We start from the raw sequence: 24,590 nt of genomic DNA, 5'->3' as shown, positions 1-24,590 counted from the left end.
CTGTTCTTTCATTTGGGACCTGTTTCTTTGTCTCCTCATTTTGGCTGCCTCCCTGTGTTTGTTTCTGTGTATTACTTAATGAGGGGTATGGGGCTCGCTGAGACCCGATGCTGCTCGTTTGAAAGAATTTAGGAAAAACCTGAAGCAGGATCCAAGACCGGCCAATCCTATGGTTAAGCAAGTGGCAACAGCTTGGGTGGGCCTGAAAGTTGGGTGGGGTGGGGCGGGGCCTCAGGGAGTCAGCAGGGCGGGGCTACCAGTGTGAGCCAGGTTGCTGGAGTCCCAGATATGGGGACTGTTTGCCACCCCCGGGAAGGGCTCACCAAAGGAACAAAGGCCTCTGACAGCATGTTTGTCCCCGAGAAAGCCCCCTCTCCAGCCCTCGCTCCAGTGCCAAACAGCTCAGTTCTTCCCTGTATGTCTCTGGCGCCCCTCGAGCTGCCTCCCCTCCGAGCTTAGAGGGAGAGAGTCCGATAAGTCCGTGCGCGGGCCCTTTAGGGAGCTGCCTGGGGCTCCAGCCGCCTCAGCCTCCCTGAGCCTCAGTTTCCGCTGGTTTTTCCAGCCAGAAGTGATGGGGCTTCTCTTCCTGGCACTGGAACCCTGAGCGGGGCACCTGGTGTGGGACGGGGACCCCTCAGTCCTCAGGAAGGACCTTCCCAGTGAGGTGTCCTCCTGATTTTTATCCACCACATGTGGGTGTGGGCCCAACCAGTCCCCTCCGCCCCTCCTACCAGTCTGGATGTAGCTGCTGCTTTAATCCCGTAGCTGTAGGACTTCATTCAGCTTGATTTCAGGCGGTTTTGAATGATGGTTGTTCTGTAGTTTTCCTAGGATTTATTTTTGAAGCTCCCAGGTGACTAATGTGCAGACCCGTTTGGGAACCACTGGTTTAGTGCCTAAGAACATAGATTATAGAGTCAGACTGCCTGGGCTGATTCAGGCTCCATTACTTATTAGCTGTGTGACCTTGGGTAATTTTCTTACCCTCTCTGTGCTTGTTGCCTCCTCTACAAAAAAAATGCTATGATAGGGTTGTTATGAGGATTACATGAGTTAATATACGTAAAGTGCTTAGATAGGTGTATAACACAGAGTAAGTACCATGTAGGTGTCAGATATTATTGCTGTTTCTTGAAAGCCTACTGTGTGCAATGCCCTGGGCTGGAGATGAAAGATGCCGTCCTTGCTCTTGGGGAGCTCAGAACCCAGTGGGAAGACATCATAGCCATCATAGTCATTCCAGCCATTTGTTCTGATGGCAATCCTGGCATTTGCCTCTGAGAAGTGGAACGGCATTCCGGAACGCCAGGGAAAGCAGCAGAACATTCTCGGAGCAGTTTCAGAGTAGGAATTCCTGGTGCCGAAGACAGCACCTCTCCCTCAGCCATCTGGACATCTGCTTCCCTGGCACTGAACACAGACCCGGCAGCCTTGGGAACCTGGGGAGCCGGCTCCTTCTTCGCCTGATGCTCAGGACTGCCTGAGAGCAGGGACCTTTGACCTGACGGGTGCACCTTGGAGGAGCATTTGGAAATAAACGTCAAGAGGGTGTTGGGAGTTTTACTTACTTATTGAAGTTTTCCTTGCCCCCACCTTCCCTTTAGGACATACTATTTTTTAAATTTTTTAATTCTCACCTGAGGACATTTTTGCATTTATCTTCAGATAGGGCAGGAAGGAGAGAGAGAGAGAAACATCCACGTGAGAGAGACACATCGAGTGGTTGCCACCCACACGACCCCAACCAGGGCTGGGGATGAACTGCAACCGAGGTACGTGCCCTTAGCGGGAACAGAATCTGGGTCTCTCTGGTCGGCGGGCCGATGCTCTAACTGCTGAGCCAAACTGGCCAGGGCAGGACATACTATTTTTTTGAAAACCATTCTTATTTCTTCCTACCAGATTGTATCTTGAAAGGCATCTTTTAGCCTGCATGTCCTATTTGCCAAACTGGAGTCTTCGCTGACTCTCTACCCCAAACACTGACCTTGAGCAAGTTGCCTAACTTGGCCACACCTCAGTTTTTCAGTGATTTACCTGCTGGATAGGTCTCTACAAGGGGAACCACAAAGTCAATGTTATGTGACACCCATTTACAATTTGGGTGGCTCTTGCCATTTGTTCTCTTGTAGACGCTGTACCAACATACCCATCAACCAGAAGTCGTTGCCTTTTCACAGGTTCTGTTACGCTTTGGAACAAATCTGTTATAACCCATTTAAAGGCTTGTTTTCAAAACTGGTGCAGAATCACTTCTGGGGAAAGAGCAATCCCTCCTCATTGTCAGCAGGGGGCGCCCGCTCTCTTTCCGAGCGGAACTTTGGTTTCGAATTTACTGCCTACGAAGCCCAGGGGGCGCTTCCGAGCCTGCGCCATCTCTGGCCCGAGCACCATGGGAAGGCTTTGGAAAATCCTAACCCAGCCCTTTCCCAAGACTAGTCTGTGGTGGCGTCCTCTTGGTCGAAGACACTGCTTAAATTCAAAATGGAAATGTCATTTTATTTCCCTAGTCATTTCTTCCTGTAAATACTGGGCTGGGCGGTAACTCACACCAGGTGCACGTTGCCCCTGGGGGAGTTTTCACAACAGGTTGATAAGGGACAGTTTGGGACATGAGATAATAGAAATGTGCTTTCTGTTCAGAGAAAGATCTTTTGCTGTGTTTACTTGCAGGGGGAGGGGTCCATTTAGGCTTCTCTGCCCGATATCATTTCTTTACTGGTAATGCAGCCCCAGCCCCCAAGCCTGCTTCAGGGCAGGGACAAGGGTGAGGCCAGGGTGGCCTTGGGTGCAAAGTTCAAGGAGGAGTGGACTCAGGAACACATTCGTCGTCAAGAGAAGCAATAACTTAACACAATGTTTTTAAAAGTCAAGTTAATGTAAAAACACCCGTGCTGAACGAAGCATCAGCTTTTTAAATAAAGACAGGGATCCCATCCTGCAGCTCCACGCCCACCTCGGTTGGCTCCTTCCTAGGCGTGAATCTCCTTCCCCTCCTTTGCTCATCCCTTCCCAGCCGTGTCCCCTCCAGCCCCCACGGCGTTGGCTGGAGGCATTCTTGTTAAACACCCGGGAATCGACAGTGGCGAATTGCTATAAGCTGATGTCACTCTGGAGAGATTCTGCTGTAGCGATGTTGGCAAACATTTATCGTACATGCAAGTGCGTGCCGAGTCGGTTGTGAGGGATTTTCTATGTGGCGGATTAATCATTCTAGCTGGTTGTTTGTGCTGTCTTCCGCTGACATCTCCGAGTCTGCCTTGGCTCACGCTTTCCTAGCCCCAGGGCTGCTTTCTCCCTGTCCCTCTAAGTTCATCCTTCAAGGGCTCAAGGCCCACCACCTCCAAGAAGTCTCCCCAGAACGCCAGCCTTCCCCGGAGGCCATTGTTTATTAACTGGATCAGATCACCTACAGGGCGGTTCTCAGCAGGGGGTGGGGAGGGGGCGGTGATTTTGTGCCCAGGGGACATTTGGTGGTCTCTGGAGACATTTTGGTTGTTCTCACAGAGGGAGAGCACTGTTGCTCCTGGCGTCCAGCGGTAGAGACCCGGGGTGCTGCCCAGCATCCTGCGATGCCTTGGACCATGGCAAAGAACTACCTGGCCCAAAATGTCCTAGTGCCAAGAAACCACGAACCCAAACTTAAGATCTTCAGAGTTTTGTGAAAACTTCCAGGAATCAGATTTGCATTTCACCATCAGGCTTCTGTATTCTTGCCCGAGGAGTGACAGAGGTTTGCAGTTCAAGTCCCTTGGCATAGGCATGAGCTTTGAGGACTCTCCTGTTTTCCCGCCTGAGTCCCGAACTAAACGAGGCAGACAGGAGTGAGCAGATGGGGGCCGCAGCGGCATCTGTATTACTGAGAAGGGCTGGGTTGGATGGTGTCACTTCGGCGTGTGGTGACAGTGGACTTCTTAATTTTGAAACCTGGAATCAGCCTCGTGTACCCACACAGGCCCAGGCCATGCTGGCCATTTCCCGACTGGGACGGAGCCTCTACCTCCAAGGTATCTCATGGCCTGGAGAAGATCAATCTGTAGACAGGCACTTCTCAAAGAGTGAGCGTGGAGGAAGGGACTAACCTCTACAGGCTCAAAGTTTTGTTTTGTTTTTGAAACTGGTCAATCAGATAAGTCACTTGTCTTCCATGGAGAGGAGTAAGGGGTGGGCAAGAGACCCAGAGTTTAGGGAGCAATCTGTCCTCATTGAAACCTGGTGTATCAGTCAGGATGGGCAGCTTCTGTTGCTGTAACAAACATCCCCCAACTCTCTGTGGCTTAAAACAACAAAGGTTGATTTCCTGCTCGTGCTGCCTGTTGTGTAAAGGACAAACACATGACCTTACCCCCTGGATTTTAAGGGAATGGCAAGAACTAGCTGCTAATAGATAACCACTGCATCGTATAGATAACCATTGCTTTGTGTACACCCAAACTGATTGTTCCCTCAGGCACAACAGTTACAGTGATACCTCGGTTCTCGAACATAATTCGTTCCAGGAGGACGGTCGAGAACCAAATTGTTCGAGAACCGAAGCAATGAAACCCAATAGGAAATAATGGAAACTGGATTAATTCGTTCCAAGCCCCAGAAAATGCCTATTTACTGGCCTAATTTGTATATAATATGTAGAAAAACATAAGTCTCAACAAGAAATAAAAGTGTACAGTATGTCTAAGGGTTAAATTCAGTGTAAAGCGTGACTCTCTCCACAAAGCGTGACTCTCTCTCTGCACTCACACTGATGACGCGAGCAAGGCGCGCTGGGCCGAATGAACGCCATTCGGCTCAACTCAGCTCATCTCGGAAGTTCGAGTTCCAAATATTTGTTCGGATTCCGAGACAAAAGTTTCTCGAATCTCCTGGTCGAATACCGATTTGGTCGAAAACCGAGGCGTTCGAGAACCGAGGTATCACTGTAACTGCAAATATCTGCTTCTGTACGTGCTGGCTTGCTCGCAGACCCTTAACCCAAATTCCTTAACAGGGGCTAAGACAACTGTATAAGCAACCCACCCCCTGAGCTCGGGGCTGCTCTCTCCTCCGCGTAGGATGGGACAGTCGCTGCGCGGCTAATAAAGCTCTCTTAATTCGAACCCAGTTCGGAGTCTGAGTCTGGTCTGTCTCGTTGGTCTACAACAGTGTCACACAGGTCATTAGGGGCTCTGCTCGTCTAGTCACTCGGGTTCAGCCCGATCGGGTCTCCAACTCTCAATGATACCGCCCTCATTGCATGAGGCTTCGGGGTTTGCTACAGCAGAGGAAAGAAGAGAATGAAGAACTGTGTTCTTAAATGTTCTGGAAGTGACACTCAAGACCCCTCACATTCAAAGGAGTGAAAAAGCTGCTCCTAACCTCAAGGGTGTGAGGAAGTTCAATCCATCCATTTCCCAGAAGACAGGAGAACTGGAATTGTCACTGAGTAGCAGTATTGTCACTTGCAGAAGAGGAAGGAAGACTTTCCTGCCCCTCCCAGCCCATCAACACTGGGCAGAGGCACTTTCGTTGGAGAGATAAGGTGTTCTCAGGGAGCATATCCTGGAGCCTGTGCACAGGCCTGGAAGACTGGACAGAGGAGCAGAGCTTAGCCTGGTCCAGACCTCACACCAGTGGAGTCGCCCTGTGATGGAGCAAAGCATTCTGGGCCTCAGGTTTTCCATCTATAAAATGAATGGGCTGCACTGGAGATCTTTTTGATATCCTGTGAAATCTCTGAAGGTAGGAAGATGCCTCATTTTACCCAGCATTCTGTGCTTCACACAATACCTAGCACAGGTTAGACACACAGTGAGTGTAGTCAAAACAGTGAATGAATCAGCTACTCTGAACCTTAGTTTGGAGAGGTCAGGGTTTGGGTGCTCCCTAGTCTGCCATCATTACACCTAACCCAATGTGGTTTTCAACTCCACCTGAGGTTGGCTCTATGCCTGCTGCACCCTCCTGCTCAACCCCCAGAAGTGGAGCCCCTAGCTGACCGGCCGCTCATCACAGATGCATGAGTAAACCCAGGCCAAACCTGCGGAAGAACCGCCCAGCTGAACCCAGCCCAAGTGGTCGACGGCAGAACTGTGAGCTAAGGTGGTTTTAAAGCATTAAGTTTTTGGGGGGTTTGTTGTGCAGTAATAGATTACTGACACACCCTGCAAGTCCTCATTCACATTCTAGTGGAGTGATCTCTCTAAAATGCTGGTCTGAACAGGGCTTGATTCTTTTAGCCTTGATTTCACTGGCTGAGAACTTGGGTCAGGCAAAGGCCTCAGGTGGTCAACATTTTTATTGTCCTGTTTAACTTTGAGACCCAGCTCGGGGCCACCTCCTCTGTTCCCCTGTTCCTTCTTGAACTCCTCCCTGGCGGACCCTGTCGCCCATAATTATACATCACATACTGAGAAGCCATCTCTTCTTATCTGCCTCCCTGCATGAAGCAAATTCCAGGGTGGGTGCACTGGAGATGCTTCTGGAATCCTTGTTGCGACATCCTGCCAAGAGACCCTACAGTGACACCTCCAGTGACAGGGAACCCACTGTTTTCCAAGTTCTGTCCTGGGACAACTATCACGGGATGGTGTTCTTTCACGGGACAGCTCTGCATATCAGAAAGCTCTTCCTTAAATTAAGCCAGAATGTGTTTCTCAGGAATTTTTCTCTTTGGTCCTATGGGGGTCATACTAAATACATTTGTTCCCCTCTCCCCACGTCTTATCTTCATCAGGTAAGCCCTCTCAGGCCCTAAGTGTGTCACCTTTCTTCTGAATCAGCCAAGAGCTGGACACAATATTCCTCACGTATCCTGTCCAACGCTAAGCTAAATGGGATATCACCTCCCTTGTTTTAGATGCTATGCTCCTATTAATGTAGCCTGAGAGCCAGCAGTTATTTGGCAACCAGAGAACACTGAACTCCCTGACAACTAAAACCCTGAAGTGTCTTCCTCCTCATACTTGCTGAGCCCTGTCCGACCCTTCAGATACTTTTCTGTTTGCTGAAGCGCTTGGCAAGTAGGCCTGGCTTCCTGCTCACCGCCTTAAATCCAACCCCAGCCACGGGGTCTCTGCCACCATCCAGGTGACTCAGACGGTGAGATCCCTGGCACTCAGGCCCCTTCTCTGACCTCACAGCTGAGCGAGCATCCCTGGGTTTGAACAGAGTCCTGCCCAGGAATCCAGCTCATGAAGGGACCTTGGTCAAGTCTGCCCATCTCTGGGCTTCAGTTGCCACATCTGTAGAATGCAGGGGTTAAACCTGATGATATTTTCTTCTTTAAACTTTTCACTGCATTCACAGAGAGACCCTTGTCCTCTTTATTCAGTTCCCCCCGATAGTGACGTCTGGCGTAAGTAGGGAGCAATATCACAACCAGGAAATTGCTATTGGTATAATTTTCCCAATTTTATTCAGATGGCACCAGTTTGGCACACTCTCACTTTGATGACATTTCAAGCCTCCTCTAACTCATAGGAGAAGACTTACCACCTGCTCCTCATCAAGCCCATGACTCATCTCCAGGGAACAAGAAACTGCCTGAGTCCATTGCAACATTTGGGAGTCTCCCCAGTGGGACTGGGGGGGCTAGTCCTGCTCACACCCATGATGGATGGGGTGGTGGATGTGGGGGGAAGGAGGTGGGCAGCTGTGAACTCACAAGATGGTCTTGAAGCTGGGAGTGGATTGGAGAAGAAGCTTCGTGTGTCAGAGAGAAGGGCCCCGTGGGTTCTGGAGCCAGGCTGCTGGAAGACTGACTGCTCACTCCTCCCTCCCCGCCAGGTGTCAGCTCTGCAAGGCGGGCCCGGACCCAGGTGTGAACCACTCCAGGTGAGCACACCCACCAGATGCAGGGGAACTCACAGGATTAATTTCTCCCACAGCACCGATCCTTTTAACCGAAGCAGGAACGTCTGCCTCTGCAAAGGCAAACCCGACCTTCCCAAGGCGAGGGCCATCGCATCCTTGCTGTGTGTGTGCTGGGCGCGGGGCCGCCGCTGTGCTTTGGTACGTGCTCCTGTGCTCCGCGAATCAGATGTCTGGTTCACCAGCGAGCCAGTCTGCCGGGGAACCACAGGCCTCTGAGCGATGTTCTGCCTCCTCGGCCAGTGCGTCTTCTACTGTGGGCTTGTTTCCTGCCACCCCTGGAAAGGACTTTTGCAAACCAGAAGCTGAATGCAGGGGCTGAGGTAGAAAAACAGAGGACATATCCTCGCAGAGCAGGGGGGAGACAGGGCATCACCGTCTCTTTCCCACTCTCTTCCTGCCTAGTTCCTGCCACTTTGCTGCAGGGTCACTGGTCACTGGATTTCTTCCCTGGGGACTCAGGAATCTCACTGGCATTGGAGGCAAGTCAGCCTGGTGACTCCAGTTACCACCCCAGGGAAGGGACTGTGGCCAATGCAGGGGGTGCCTGCCCTGTCTGCAGGGTCACAGCTACTCAGCGCCCAATAATTGGTGCCCTGGGGGACCCCCCAGGAGGTCCACTGCAAGAGGCCCAGGGTGCTGTGTTCTCAGTGCCCACAATAGTGCTTGGCACAAAGTAAATGCTCAATAAGTATCAGCTGAATGAATGAGTCGGTGAATGAATGAATGATTGCACTCAGTGTTGCTAGAGCTTCTATATGTTCGAGGGAAGCCCCAAATCTGGATTCCTATGTGGAATTTAAATATTGGTGACGAACTCAAAAACATTTTTTCCAGCACCGTGAGGTCCACACTGAACGTTTGCACGGCGGAGCCTGCCTGTTGACCTACATCCAGGTGGTCTGGACCACCTCTGCTCTCCAGGGAACCTGGGGCTGGAGCACTGACCAGAAGCTCGTCACTGGTGGCCCAGCCCTGCCAGCCTCAGGCCCATCAACAGGTTCCAGGAACACTGGCCTCCTGTCCATCTCTGGATGAGTCCGGGTCTTTGCTGCTGTCCCAGAGGACCGGCCCTTCCCAGTCAGCAGTAGAGGCTGCTCCTGCCCCTCCCCCACACTCCACGGGCACTGACCTTGGCCCTCGGCCCACGGCTCTCTCTTCCCCAGGTCCTCCCAGCACCCTGCCTGCCTGCAGGGCCCCAGCGGTCATCCCGTTCCCCACCTTTCCATTCCTTAACTGTCTTGTCTCCAACGACATTCTCCTTCCCTCTACCCCACCCACCAGTGTCATGGCCACACTGGGTTATTGTCATCTCCTGGGGTGGCTCCACCCTAGGGTGTTCCATGCAGACATTCCTACTCTGTGGCCACAACCTCCCGTTTTTCTCACTCTGTCACCTCGGTGCCCCCACTACACCTGTTTTTTAACCATATCAATGTCACTCTGCTTCCCTCACCTCCTAATGTTCATTTCCTCCCCTAACTCAGCCATTCCCCATAGTCTCACCGGTACCCCCGACACCCTGGAGCTGTGGCCATCCATCTGGCAAAACCTCTTCTGAATCAGCCAGTAAAATCCTCCTCATCTACTCTGTGCAACACTAAGCTAAATGGAATATCACCTCCCTCATTTTAAATGCTATACTCCTATTAATGTAGCCTAAAGCCATCAGTGTGAATTGAGCAATTCATGCTGTCTAGCTTCAGCTGGGGCCTCAAAGCCCCTGGGAACACCCCTGCTTCCCTCACTGCCCTTGACCATCGTAGGTCCTCCCAACATCTCCATTCTCCTCAAACCTCACATCCCTCTGTGCCTGCCTCATACTCCACCTTCCTTCATCCTTCTCCCTCCTAAATTAGGAACCCACCTGCCTCTGGGCCTGGTTTGTTTCTTCTGTCTGGGACACCGTCCCCTCCCAGGCCCCCAGGCTGCACACCCCTTCTCTGCGTTCTCTGAGCGCCTTCCCTCACCCTGATGGTGACTCTGTCCTAACAATTGTCCCTGTTGCCACGAGCCCCTTGAAGACAGGCTTTCGGGGTCACCACTGGGTCCCAAAGCATGAAGAACGCTGTCGCGTCGGGTTCAGGAAACATTCTTTCTCGCGTAGCTCACGCTTCTCTACCTGTGTGTCTTGGTTATGCCTCCACCAGCCCTCCCTTCCTCTGTCCACGTATCCAGATCCGCCCCTCAGTTCACAGTTCACTCCCTTCACAACGTCCCCTCTGACAACTCTACGAAACCCACCCTGCATCCCTCTGAATGCCCGAGGTGCGGCCCTGTGGCGTGCCCACGCGACCACTCGCGTCTGGGTAAGTCCCTGCGGCAGACTGTCTAGCGGCCTCATCTCTGTATCCCTAGCAGTTAGCCTAGCAAAGTTTGGATGGGCAAGCTGAAATGCAATAAGAGATCCTCATGGGAAACTTGTGCTAGTTTCCCATCGCTGCTGGAATAAACGCTCACACACTTGGTGACTTAATGCACATTTATTATCCCATGTTTCTGGAGGCCAGACATCCAACTCAGTCTCACGGGGCTGCAGCCGGGATGTCAGCAGCCCTGGTTCCTTCTGGAGACGGCAGGGAGCCTCCATCCCCTTGCTTTCCTGCCTCTAGAGGGCACCGTCCGTCCTGGGCTGGGGCTGCTTTGCATTGCCTAGACCTGCGGCACCTGTTGTGACATCACCTTCTTTGACCCTGGTACTTCTGCTTCCCTTTCATAAGGACCTTAGTGATCACTGGGCCACCTCAAAAACCCAGGACCATCTCCCCATCTCAAGACACTTAGTTCAGTTGCATCTTCAAAGTCCCTGTCACCATGAAAACATCCACAGGGTCCAGGGACTATAGGTCCTGGCTACTGTGGGGGCCACTGTCAGGCCACTACGATAGTATTTATTATGTCAGAAATAACTGACCGGGAAGCCCAGCTTCTTGCCTCGCTGCTGTTTTAATTCCGCCAGAAAAGTCGGAGGATTTCTTTCCTGTGGGCCGAGGACAGTGTTGTCAGACTCCTAGGCATGCATTTTTTATAAAGTTCCCACACCTTGGTCCTGAAAAGCTGACCCACAAAGACGTAGATGACTGGATTCAGGCAGCTGTTGATGAACGCGAAGAAGTTGGCCCACTGCAGGCCCAGGTCGGTGAGCTCCTCCCAGAAGCAGCCCCGGAGGGCCCGCACTCGGAAGAGGAACTCCAGGAAGGCGAAGAAGTGGTAGGGGGCCCAGCACACCAGGAAGGCAGCCACGAGCGTGAGGATCAGCGCTGTGGTCTTGCCATCCGTGGGGCCCCTGCAGCTCGTCCTCCTGACCTCTGCCCGCCCGCGCAGGGAGGCCAGGATGTGGTAGTTGAAGAAGAGGATGGCAGCCAGCGGCAGGAGGAAACCCAGCAGGTTGAGCTCCACCATCCTTACGACGTGCCAGGCCTGGTGGGGGAGCAGCAGTACACAGGCCGACACGTTCAGTTCCGGGACGACCTTGACGGAGCGGAGCAGGAACGTGGGGATGCTCAGGAGGCCCCCCAAGACCCAGATGAGCATGCAGGTGACCTGTGCCAGCCACCGCCGCCGTCGCCTCCGGCTGGCCATGGGGTGCACCAGCACGGCGTAGCGGTCCTGGCTGATCGCCACCACCAGGAAGATGCTGATGAATAAATTGGCCTTGATCACTCCATTGACGACACGGCAGAGGACGGCCCCGAAAGGCCAGTTGAATTGGTTCCAGATGTTCTCGGCCCAGAAGGGCAAGCCCAAGACAAAGACCAGGTCAGAAGCCGCCAGGTTGGCCAGGTAGATTTCCGCCACGGTCAGACGCCGGCGGGGCAGGAGGAGGACGGACAGCACGAAGAGGTTCCCCAGCAGGCCGCAGGAGCAGACGGTGACGATGAACTTCGGCAGCACCCTGTGCAGCAGGTCCCAGGCTTCCCGAGCATTGTCACAGGACGTGGCGTTTGGAGGCACGAGCTGGCTCTGGTTGGAGGATTGGAACTCCAGGAGGGCCCGGGATGCCATCCACAGTGACCTGCAATGAACAGCACGTAGCTAAACACCTGCGGGCTGTGTGCAGCTGGCGGAGGTTTTAGAAAACAAAGTTTCATTGACACCTGGTTTTCATTGACACAAAGTTTCATTTACGTATGGCCCAGGGCTGCCCTGTTACAACAGCGGAGTTGAGTGGTTAAGACAGAGACTGTGAGCCCTGTAGCCCTGAAATATTTACTATCTGTTCCCTGAAATGGGAAGTTTGCCAACTCCTGGTAGAAAGGAAAGGGCAGGGCTTTGAAACCTGAGTCCAAATCCTGGCACAGCCCCCTGGTGTGGGCCACTCAGACCTGCTGACTTTTCTTTTTCTTTTCGAAAATTGGAGCGAACTGTATTCTGCTTGGCACGGTTACCTGGCACAGGGGAAGCACTCAGTGGAAGGTGGTGATGCGTTTTATGAACAACCATGTTTTATTATTATTATTATTATGTATTTATTTTTTTATTCTCACCCAAGGACATTTTTGCATTCATCTTCAGATAGAGCAGGAGGGAGTGAGGGAGGAAGAGAGAGAAACATCGATGTGAGAGAGACACATTGACTGGTTGCCACCCACACGACCCCAACCGGGGCCGGGGCCAAACCGCAACTGAGGTACGTGCCCTTAGCAGGAACCGAACCCAGGTCTCTCTGGTCCGCGGGCTGACGCTCTAACTGCTGAGCCAAACTGTTATTATTATTAACAGTCTAACAAACATTTAATGAGTATCTGCTTTGTGCTGGCATGTTGCCAGACGCCGGAGATACAGGGAACAGGACAGAGCAGCCCCAACCTGAAGGTGCTCACCGTCTAGTAGGGCTGGGGAACGTCAGGCCCGTAGCCCTTGAAGGCCCTCGAAATCAGTACCAGCTAACATCACATGTCTCACCAGATGAGCAGGCTAATTTCTAAGTTGATAATTTTGTATGGCTCACGAATGATATTATAAATATCCAAATGGCCCTTCTTGGGAAAAATGTTCCCCACCCCTGGAGGAGGGATGCAGACACGGAGACAGTCAAGAGCAGTATACCTGCTGAATACGTATGTTCGCAGGGGGGATGGTGAGATGTGATCAGAGTCCCTATGTATTTCGAAGGTATGATTTTCAATAGGATATTGGTGGTGAGAGAGGAGGAGATTTTGGGTCTGAGCATCTGGAAATAAAACATTCATCGACTGAAATGTAGATAACAGAATGAAATGGAGAGGTTTCTTTTTTTGGGGGGGGTGGGAATCAGGAGTTTACTTCTGGACATATGAAGGTTGAGATGTCTGTTGGACATCTAGTGGGGATGTCCAGAGGGCGTTGAAGACAGGTAGGTATTCAGATCCCAGGTCTGAGTTAATGATACATAGTCGGGAACTGTAATGACATAGATGATTTATTTACTTTTTAATTTTTTTCTTTATTGATTTTAGAGAGAGAGGAAAGGAGAGAGAGAGAGAGAAAGAGAAAGAAAAAAGAGAGAGAGAGAGAAACATTGATGAGAGAGAACATTGATTGATTGGCTGTCTCCTCCATGCCCCCCACTGGGGATCAGGCTCGTCTGGCCAGTGTGGCTCAATGGTTGAGTGTTGACCCACGCACCAAGAGGTCGCCAGTTCGATCCTCGGTCAGGCCACACGCCCAGGTTGTGGGCCCCATCCCCAGTGGGGGGCATGCCGGAGGCGGCCAATTGATGTTTTCTTTCATCGATATTTCTGTCTCTCCCTTTTTCTTCCTTTCTCTCTAAATATAATCAATGAAGAAAAAAAATTTTTTTTTTAAATTTTAAATTGCTCACAGTGGATGCGACAGCCCATAGCTGTATCTTGTGCTGATGACACACAGGCACGTTTTGGTGGGCGTCATAGTAACAACACTGTTCTTACCAAAGCAAGAGACCGATGAAATGCAAATGGACCTCGAACAGGTCACGCTGCACACAAGTTGTTATTGCATTAAATAAATCTCGATATTCTGTCAACTGAAATGGAGGTTGCAGTTGATGAGATTTACAACATTTTGAAACATAGTCACTGAATTGCAAACATTTTGTGATGAAGCTGACAGCAACCTGAGCCTGTGTTTTCTGTCTCGGCTGCCCATCATCAGTCAGCGTCAGGAGACGTGGAGTCTGAGGGCCCTATGATGCTAGAAACCGCTTGTTAAAGAGGATCTCCAAATAGCTGAATTTTGTTCCACGTCAACTGGACATCTTTAATCAGAGTATTCACCAAATGTGGTACCCAAATACCAGCTTCTAAAGCTTTTAGCAGCTGACAATAATTGAAAACAAAGCTTTTATGTAGAAAATAATTAAACTTTTTTTTTTTTTTTGCTGAAGGAGCAAGGGAAAAAATGATCAAATTAAGTAATGGGAGCTCAGATGGCACACAAGATTTAATTTTTAAATCCTGTAATAAAATTATATGATGAGCTTTGGAATATCTCCATTTGTAGGAAGAATTTTTTCTTTTTTCTTTTTTTTTTTTTTTATCCTCACCCGAGGATATTTTTCCATTTTTTGTACAGATAGAGTGGGAGGGAGAGAGAGGAAGGGAAGGAGAGAGAGAAACATCGACGTGAAGGGACACATCGAGTGGCTGCCACCCGCACGACCAACCAGGGCCGGGGACAAACTGCAACCGAAGTACGTGCCCTTAGCGGGAACCGAACCCGGGTCTCTCCGGACCGCAGGCCGACGCTCTAACCGCTGAGCCAAACCGGCCAGGGCTGTAGGAAGAATTTTTTCAATGGGATACATTCATATTCCCTACAGAAAAGAGATGAAATTGAGAAAGTCTATGATCTGTTTTATCTGAATTTGACAAAACATTAAAAAATTATAAATAGCTATAATTTCTTTGAAGAGTTTAGTCCGGTAAATATATCTGTTGAAGAAAGAAACTCTGAACCAAGGCATGAGGGTAGCAGCTGTGAACACATCTGGGCTGAAATGTTTACCTAATTCCATGTACAAAGACCTGGGCTCGAATTCCTTGTCAGAATTTGTTCAGAGTGAATCGGGTCCCTTAGCACCTACAGAGGGAACATTTTCTTTCTTTCTTTTTTTGTTAATCTTCACCTGAGGATATTTTTGTCATTGATTTTTAGAGAGAGTGGAAGGGAGGGACGCGGGGTAGAGAGAGAGAGAGAGAGAGACATTGATGTGCGAGAGACACATCGATTGGTTGCCCCCCACAGGTGCCTGACTAGGGCGGGGATTGAACCTGCAACACAGGTACATAACCTTGACCAGGATTCGAACCCGAGACCCTTTGGTCTGCAGGCCAATACTCTAACCACTGAGCACACCAGCCAGGGCAGGAACATTTTCTTATTTAAATATATTGTGGTCCAAGAAAAGAGTCAATTGAAGGTGTTAATTTAAATGTATTAACCATAACATTTGAAGAAAAAGATCTCAGCAATTGTATGTAACAGTTAAAAATAATAAAATCAGACCTGGCCGGCTTGGTTCAGCGGTTAGAGCATCGGCCTACGGTCCAGAGAGACCCGGGTTCGGTTCCTGCTAAGGGTGCGTACCTCAGTTGCAGTTTGTCCCCGGCCCTGGTTGGTCGTGCAGGTGGCGGCCACTCGATGTGTCCCTTTCACATCGATGTGTGTCTCTCTCTCTCTTCCTCTCTCTCCCTCCCACTCTCTCTGAACAAAAAATGGAAAAATGTCCTCAGGTGAGGATAAAAAAATAAATAAAAAATAAAATCACACTCAAAGAAAAATATATTCTTCAGGAACATGCCAGTGACATGTCAGTCGGGCACAAGGCTAAGAAACCGATTCCCGCCGTGGCTGTTAACCAAGAGCAGTTATTTTGCTTGTGTTGTTTTTCTGTGTTCAGTTAATCAAAGAAAAGGTTTTATTTTGCTTTAATAAATGTAGATGTATATATTTTTAAAGACATAATTTTTAAAAAGTTTTAGACTAAAACTATTTTGTAACTCTATTGATATAATATAACCAATTTGTTGGGGTGTGTGTGTGCGTATACATATTTAAAATATATAATTAAATACATAGTATTTTTGAAAACGGTTTTTGACTTGGACTGCCTTACAACGCCATCAACATAGTATAACCAACTTGAAGACACCCAGTGTGTGTCACCGGTGATGGCAGCCTCGGGAGACAAATCCACCAGCACGCCTGGCTTCTCGGATGCCCGTGGGCACCCAGCAGCCCCTGTACTGCACACCGGTGTGCAGGCCACTTCCTGAGACTTCCACTGGGCTTCAAGCTCTTCCTCTCCTCTGCACCTGCTGGGGGTCTGGTCTCAGCCCCAGTCGTCCCCCACACTGGGGCTGCAGGGTGAGGCCCTGGAGCCAGATCCGACCCTTGACACACCTGGGATGTGCTGGGAGTCGGGGACTGTGCTGGGCTTTAGGCGACCGATCCTTGTGCCCATTGCACAGATGAGCACGTGGAGCTGAGGAAAAGTGAAGTGACTTGCTCAGGTGCTCCTGGCAACCAGTGGGTTTGTGCACAGTTCCTTTTCCTGGCCCAGCTCAGGCTCCAGGTCCTTCATACATTATGCTGTGACTGTCCAGAGAATGGGTCTGGAGTCAGGGAACCTGGGCTTCGTCCTGGGGTCACTAAACTGTGATTCTGGGCAGGTCAAGTAACTTTTTCTTAGTCTCAGTTTCCTTGCCTGTAAAGTGGGGACAGTGGGGGGTATCGCAGCGCCACTGTGCGGCGTGAAGGAAAGCATGCAATAAAACCCCTCGGGTTGCAAAGCATCATAGCGAAGGCTTTACCGATGACAGCCTCTGCCCCAGCAATAAGGACAATGCGGTGGCAGTAATAGTAGTGATGACAGAGTGTCCTGGTCCCTCTGAGCAGAAGCACCCTCTCCTCCACGTGGACTAGCCCGGTGCATCATGAGACCCCTCTTCTGCTCTTCCTGACTCTGGAAGAGGTCAGGGATGTCCTGGGACCTGGTGCAATGGGACGCAGAGGTGCTGGATTCTGGAAACCTCCAAGAGGGCCTGGTGCTTGGGATCTCATTGGTCCCCAGCCTTGGAGATTTAACCACTAGGAGTTTAAGAAGGAACCACAGGGAGAGGGGGAGGGTGCATGATGGAGGCTGAGAGAGCCATGGATCTAGTTGGTCTCCTTTGCGTCTCTCCCTTTCCTTCTTCAGGTATCCTTGGACATGGGGGAGGAGATCCATGTGCTCCCTGAAGCAGGGGTGCCTGGGCAGGAAAGGATGAACAGTGGAGGGGCCTGGCTCCTGTGTCCCCCGAAGACACCCCAGATTAGTGAGAGGCAGGAACAGCCCAGGCACCACCATGCCAAAGCGTGAGCTGGGGTGCGAGGTTGAAGGGTCGGCAGAATAACGGCCCCCAGAGATGTCTACATCCCAGTTCCTGGCACCTGTAAATACATTGTCAGCTTACGGGGCAAAAGGACTCTGCAAATGTGATCAAGTTAAGGATCCGGAGATGGGAAGATGATTCTGTATGACGGAGGGGAGCTCCATGTAATTGAAAGTGACAGTGATTTCATTTGTAAGTGAAAGAGGAAGGCAGGAGTGTCAGACAGAGAGATCAGAGGATGCCGCAATGCTGGCTTTGAAGACGGAGGAAGGGGCCAGGAGCCAAGGAGCACGGGCCGCCTTCAGAGGCTGGAAAAAGCAAGAAACGGATTCTCCCCTAAACGCTCCGGACGCCACCGAGCCCTGCCGGCACCTGGACGTTAGCCCCGTGTGATGGATTTTGAACATCTGCCCCCCAGAGCTCTAAGAGCATAACTCTGTGTTGTTTAAGCCGCGAAGTCTGTGCTAATTTGTTACTGCAGCAACGAGACATTCACACGGGGGGCCGGGCTTCAACCTGCCCAGGAAATCAGGGACTGCCGCCCAGGCCGCTGGCAGAGACCTCTGACTTCAGCTCCATCTGAGCAGTTCAGCAGACACTACCCTCATCCTGCAGGACCTGCTGTGACCCGGCCACTGTCTGCTGAAGCTGGGCTTGTCTGTGAAGGGGCTGTGCTTACCAGCTGCTCCCTGTGTTCATACAAAGTTGGCCAGAGAGGAGAAATCTCCTTGACCAGTTCTTAGTTTTAGCTCCGATATTTGCCTGGTGCATAGTAGGCGTTCAGTAAACAGCAGCTACTGCTCTTATGAGTAATAGCTGATCCTATGTGGAAGACGCAGAGGTGGCCCTGGGCAAGTCTACCAGAGACGACGGGTGTGATGGCGAGGTGGTCGTTTCTGAGTCCCGCACATTTTAAACATTGGCACGGAGCACTTGGGAGACGGCGGGACTGTCTTCAACAAGTTAGCCTTCTGCAAATTAATTCCAGTGTCCACAGTGAGGTGATGGCAAAGGCATCTGAGATACAGACGCAGATATTAAAGGCTGTCCACCCAGTCAGATAACAACAGGCCCTTTTGAAGCCACAGATGACCTGGCCAGCTACTGGCCTTATGAAATCTTGTAAGCGATCCCGGGGAGACCAGTTTGGTTTTAATAACTCAGCATGTGTAGTTGGTAGCTGGTCAGCATCCACGCGGGGCACGGACGGCTGCGTCCAGGCCCTACATGTTTCTGGGTGTGGATAGAAGGAGCTGCCGGAACCTTCCCAGGCTGATCCAATGCTCCCCCTCCCCCTCCTCTTCTGGCAAAACAACTAAAACCCCTACCGGGCGGGGAATACAAGTCTCTGAAATTGATCTAAATCACATTTTAAAAAAATCCACACTTACAGAAAGCTGAAAATTCTGCCAATATTTAGTTATAAAAGAAAGATTGTTTTTCTTTCTTTCATACGTGGGTCTCTTCTTATAATTTACTCCCGGAAAAGAAAAAGAACGGTGGTCGTTTACTTACTCAGGAGGAGAATGAAAGCGCTCAGGACCTCACGGGGCTTTGACGGCGGCAGCTGCCTTTGGAGGTGTTTTCCGTTCTGGGAAGCCCTCGGAAATGGGGTGGCCTTAACTTACATAACCTCTGCTCCAGTGATGTCATGGGAGGGGCTGCCGAAAAAGTCAGTCCTTCAGACGGGGGAGCTAGCTGTGGCTTTGAAAGGAAAACCACTTTGGTCTTTGGAGCTGGCAAGAAGTGATTCTGCAGCCATCTCCCTTTCTGACACCGGGGGGCGGGGACTGTGCCCAAGAAGGGGTCATTGCCCTTGGCACACGTTTTGGCACAGGGACTACAGTCAGTGATACTGTAATAACCGCATGTTGTCAGGTGGGTGCTACACTAACCCGGGTGATTGCCGGTGAGGCATATAAATGTCTCATCACGATGTTGTACATCTGTAACACTGTATGTCAACTGTAACTGAAAAACACATTTAAAACACATTTTTTTTTTTTATCCTCACCCGAGGACGTTTTTGCATTTATCTTCAGATAAAGCAGGAGGGGAAAAATGAAGAAGAGAGAGAGAGAGAAACATCGATGTGAGAGAGACACATCGAGTGGTTGTCACCCACACGACCCCAACTGGGGCTGGGGACAAACTGCAACCGAGGTACATGCCCTTAGTGGGGACTGAACTCGGGACTTTCTGGTCCATAGGCCGACGCTCTAACCACTGAGCAACTATCCAGGGCTAACACACTTTTTAAAAGGCCAGCCCCCCACCAAAACAAAACCCACACCACGTGTTGGCATCTCTGCCTCCCTCTTCGAGCCTATGCGTCAGCGGACGCTGGGGGCTGACTTTGCCCTGTTCTCCAGGGGCCCTGAGAGCCTGGGGTTCTGCAGTAACTTTGGTGGGAGCTGACTCGAGTGTCCCCATTTGAATTTTGGCCATGAGGGATCCATGGCCGGGAATCCATGTGTGGACCCCACTCAACAAGCAGTGAGTCAGGGAAAGTCTGACTCACGCAGCAGCCAGAGTTGAGTAAGATCTGAAGCGCTTCCCCTCAGCCTGCCTGGCAGCTCCATGGACGGGTCTGCATCCATCACGGCCGACGGCTCGAGACCTTGTGTCCAGACGGGAGGACATTTCTGGCTTTCTTTCAGGGTCAGGCCCCGAGAGCCTTTCCCCGAACCCCAGTTACTGTTCATGTTTGCTCCTAAAGAGCAAGGCGCTTCAAGCTCCCCCCCACCCCGACGTGCAGAACGCTCACGCCAGGGCTTCCTGAGGGGGGCTCCCCAAACCTTTGTCCCCAGACTCTGGCCTTCTCATGGCGTTTCCCTTTCTGACACCTCCGTGGGGACAAATGGCACGTGTGAACGTTCTAGCAGTTTTCTCTGGTTTCTGGACATCTTAAAACTGTGGAAGTAGGGGGAAAATAGAACACTTCAAGGATCAGTAGCAGATGTGTGACTTGGGGTGGAAACGAGAATCTATCTTGCAGAGGGTCCTTTCACATCAGGAGAGATCGGGGACTTCCGTAGTCTCTCAGACGTTAGGCGAGTACCTGCCACCCTTTGGGGGCAGATTTTAGAGTAACAGAGCTCGGGCAGTGCAGGTGTGCCCCCAAAGGCCCTTGGCTTGGTGCAGGAAAGAGAAACAGTTTCAGCCCCAAGTGAGGCCTTCCTGAGAGCGCGGTACAGAGGGAAGGAGCCGGCCCAGCTAAGACTCTCCGAGAGAGAGCCGGGGCCAGGCAGTCCTGGGACCGCTCTGACCCTCGGTGTCTTCCTCGGGGAATGTGCCCCGCCTGCCTGGAGAGCTGTGGTGAAGACCAAGGCAATGCGTGGAAAACGTCAGCGGCAGGTGATGTGGATGTTCTCAGGATGAGTATGTGTCTTGCTGTGGCTTTGCCCAGGTTCATGGCCTTTCTCTGCGCGTGGCCCGTGTGTACAGCTCAAAATGGAGGTGTGGACTACAATGAGTTTTCCTTTGGAACCCGTCGTTCAGACGGAGTGGCTGCCCCGAGTGTTCTCTTGAACATACCTCACGTTGGTCCCACGATCGGGACGGTTTTCGTGAGCCCCAAAACACTGGGTCCAGGGGAAGTGGAAATGCGGAAGGCGACGTTCACCTTTTCTTGAAGATTTCAAAGCAAGAGTCTGGTGGTCTGGTCTGGAGGTGACGGTGGGCAGGTCTGGGCCGCAGGGCCACCTCGCGGGGTTCAAATCCATCACGGGAGAGGCAGGTGAGCCTGGACCCATTTCTGTGCCACCTCGTGGAGCCCCAGTGCCCTGACCTCAGAGGGGGCTGTTGCGTGGTGACGGGGACCAGTGGCTGCCCCGGGTCAGCGCCAGCAGTAGCTGCTCTGGGTTTAGCACTGCGCTGTCGCACAAGGCCGTGGTGGTATCGGCGCCGGCGGGCTCTGCGGTCCCGTCTGGGCCAGGACCGTCTGGGCTGGGACTGGAGAGAGGAAGCGGCGTGCATTGCGGCCACTGAGGGGGCCGTGCCTGGTGGGTCAGCGTGGAGGAAGGCGTCCAGGGAGGCGTGGGCCCCATCTCGGACCTCTCTGGACGGTCTCTGTCTGTAAACAGCTTCGCCACCTCGGCGGGCTTGGGGGCTGGGCTGTCTGGAAGCCAGGAGCGGGGCCAAGCGGCCTCTCGGTAACCTTGCCGGAGACGCCCTGAGTCAGCCTGACTGGGGCCTGGGCGAGGAAGAGAGACAGAGCAGCCCCGCCCCGAGTCAGCAGAGACGGGCCCTCGAACCCAGCCCCACTGGGCCTGCGACGCACGCTGTGAGGGCCTGGCCGGCCTGAGCGTGCTGTGTGACCTTGGGAAAGCCTTCAGTGTCCTGCTTCTGGGAGAATTCTCTGAAGCTCTGTAAGACGGCACATCCTGTTCTTCGTTAGGAGTCTCCCCTCACCAGCTAGCAGTGTGGCCGTCAGGGGACCTGAAGCCAGCACCTGCCACCGTCACCCTTCCACGTCGGGGGAAGGTCGTCCCAGGGGAGCGGGCACGGGCTCCAGCAAGACCCCCGGACCGGTCTCAAAGGACCGCAGACGGTGGCTGACACAGACATCTGTTCTCTCACTCCAGGACCCAGAGGTCCAGAGCAAGCTGTCGGCTGGGTGTTCCTCGTGGCGGCCCCGAGGGGGACCCTTCCACGGCTCTCCTCCAGCTCCCGGTGGCCCCAGGCAGCCCTTGGTGTCCCGTGGCTTGTAGACCTCACTGCAGCCTCTGCCCGTGACTCTGTGTGCCCTCTCCTCCAATAAAAACCCCGGGCATTGGCTTGAGGGTCCACCTTAGTCCAGCATGGCCGCATCTTCGCCTAATTATTTCTACAAAGACTTTGTTCCCAAGTAAGGTCACATCCCAAAGTTCCATGTGGGTGCACGTTCTGGAGGAAAGGGAGCAGTGTGCAACCTATGAGGACACCGTTATCTTCATAACATCTGGATCCTCATTTTATAGGCGACACACCAGGAGCTGAGAGAAGTTACCTGAGCTGTCCAGGTCCCCGCGGCCAGGAAGTGGCAGAGTTGGGGTGAGAGGTGGAACGGCGCCCAGCCTAGGGCACTGCCATGTTGGTGTTGCCCTCGAGAGTTTACAAAGCCCCGTCCAGAGCCATTAGCTCCAGCTGACAGAGGCATAATGATTGTATTATCTGCCCCTTTTACAGATGTGGAAACTGAGGCCAAAAGCCAGGAATGGGGGAGGGAGTAAGTGGATTGGCGGGACTCAAGGCCTGGCCTCCAGAGTTCTTCCCCTGCATGAAATATTGTGTCTCGATATGCATAAGCAATGGACACAGACAATAGTGTGGGGAAGGCAGGAGCGGGGAGCAGGGAGGAGGGCGTCCCTGGGGGAAACACGGGGGACATCTGTAATACTGTCATACTTTCAACAATAAACATTAAAAGCCACCCAAAATATTACTTTTTGCCCATTGGTGGGGAAAGACGAAGAGTTCGAGAGCACGCTGGGTTAGGAAAGTTCCCGAACAGTAGGCACTGGGATGGGGGTGGGAGTAAACTGGAACAGGGTTGCTGGAGAAGAATTTAGTAATTTCTACTAAAATCCCAGGTGCACATTTTACTTCTAGAAGTGTGTTTCTGCTTGCTCATATGCAAAATAGTGTTTACTTATATAATAGCTTCTTAAAAATATATTCTCTCTCAGTGTACGCGAGATGGAAGAAGCCACACATACAAAGGCACGTATTGTGATGTCACCTGCATGAAATGCCCAGAACAGGCAAATCTAGGGGCAGAGGCGCCGGGGAGGGGTGAGAAGTGGCCGTGGATTTCATCTGGGGTGACGAATGTGTCTGGGAACTAGACACGTCTCATGGCGGCTGCGCGGCTCTGTAAATATCCCTAAAGCCACTGGGATGGTGACTGTCACGGCACGTGACTTGTGTCTCCACAAAGCGGCTTAAAGAAATCTCAGCGCCAGGTGTGCCGCAGCCTCTGGGGGTGGTTCTGTGGGCAACGAGTGTTCACAAGGCCCAGAAGATGCCACGTGTGTTTGTTGGGGCAGAAGTGTGTTCTGAGTCCAGGCCCAGGCTCAGAAGCTCTTCGTGCAGAAAGGCACCTTGAGGGCTTCCCTGGGGACAGAGTTCGCGTCCTTCTGTGTAGGCCTTGGTCACCTGCCTCTCTGGCCTCAGTTCCCACCTGAGCACTTGTGAGGGGTCAAGTCTAATAAACGCTCAGCGGAGCATGAGACATTTTGCAGGGGCCCCTTTAACCTCAGCCCCAAACCACAAACAAACCATTAACCATGCAGTCATGGCTCTTGCTAAACCGTGACCTCCTTGCTCATCCCTGACCCCACATCCTCCCGGGGGTGGCGAGAGGTCCAGCAGCGGAAGCCTCGGCAGCAGGCTCAGGATTGAGTAACCAGGAGACAGTGAGGCACACTGGGGTGATGGATAGCGACCCACCTCCCGAATCTGAGAGACTGAACCCAAGTGGCTTCATAAGTGGACGGTGGCCATCGTCACCTGCTAGTTCCCGCCAGGCCCCTGCTTGCAGGTCGCAGGCCCTCACGGGCTGCTGCCAGGGCACCCGGGAGCTGGCCTATTTCTTGCCTCCGAGTCCACCCGAGGCCCATCTGGGGTTCTCCCCATCGCATCATCATGTTGGGCAAAAGGAGGGTCAGGAGTTTGTTAATGTGCCCTGGCTGGGGTGGGGGAGGGGGAGGGGGAGACAGGCTCTCCCAGCCTGTTTCGCTTGCTGTGGGCCCTGCTCAGATTTCCAGCTGGGAGCTTCCCTCTGGACTGCAGACTCCTTGAGCAACGCTCATGTCTGTGGACAAAGTCCCTTGGGGGAGTGAGCTCCCTGGGGCACTTGTGGGCAACGTACGCAAGCCCTCGGCCGTCGGTCGGTGAGGGGTGCAGGCTGGTGGGAAGGCCCTGGGAGGGGACGGAATCTCCGCAGACTCTGTCTAGGCGTCTGTGTCCAGTATGGCTGGAGGGCAGAGAGTGGGCTTGGAAGTGGAGAGAGGGAAAGACACAAGGCAGGGCTCAGCTCGTGCCGGCTCCTGCAAGCCGTCTTCTGGGTGTGGGAGTTTATCTCAAGAGCCCTGGGACACCACGGAGGGCTCTCCTGTTAGAGGTCCATTGTCACCCTCACCATCATCTTCATCACCAGCACCGCCACCGTCACCATCGTGACAGCTCACAATGCTGACTGCCAGCTCTGTACCAGGCCCTGCACCAAACACCTGCACGCACGGATTCTGTGGGTGGTTCTTTGAGATAGATGCCATGATGATCCCTATTTTACAGATGTAGGTGTAGACTCATAAAGGATGAGTGAGATACCCAAGACCACCGAGCAAGTAAATGCCCGAGCCAGAACCAGAACTGGAATCCAGGTCTGCCTGGTCCCAAAGCCTTAGCTCGAAACACTGTCTT

At 52.2% G+C, this 24,590-nt stretch overlaps 1 protein-coding gene across 2 annotated transcripts in view; it reads right to left on the bottom strand.

Moving 5' to 3' along the window:
* Positions 1-10,794: 10,794 nt before the first annotated feature.
* Positions 10,795-24,590, bottom strand: part of BDKRB1 (bradykinin receptor B1) — a 19,913-nt gene continuing 6,117 nt past the window's right edge. Inside the window, exons 1-2 of one of the 2 annotated variants that reach the window (XM_036278504.1) lie at positions 18,699-18,747; positions 10,795-11,863 (exon numbers count right to left, since the gene is read on the bottom strand). In XM_036278504.1, the coding sequence (XP_036134397.1) occupies positions 10,795-11,853 (1,059 nt within the window). In that variant the 5' untranslated portion in view covers positions 11,854-11,863; positions 18,699-18,747. Of the gene's footprint in view, positions 11,864-18,698; positions 18,748-24,590 lie in introns of those variants that run through there. The other variant, XM_036278493.1, reaches the window with a different exon arrangement.

This window comes from Molossus molossus, unplaced genomic scaffold (assembly GCF_014108415.1).
Source record: "Molossus molossus isolate mMolMol1 unplaced genomic scaffold, mMolMol1.p scaffold_m16_p_1, whole genome shotgun sequence".
Taxonomy (NCBI): Eukaryota; Metazoa; Chordata; class Mammalia; order Chiroptera; family Molossidae; genus Molossus; species Molossus molossus.
Note: the sequence above shows the minus strand (reverse complement) of the source record. Positions and strands in the feature narration are given on the sequence as shown.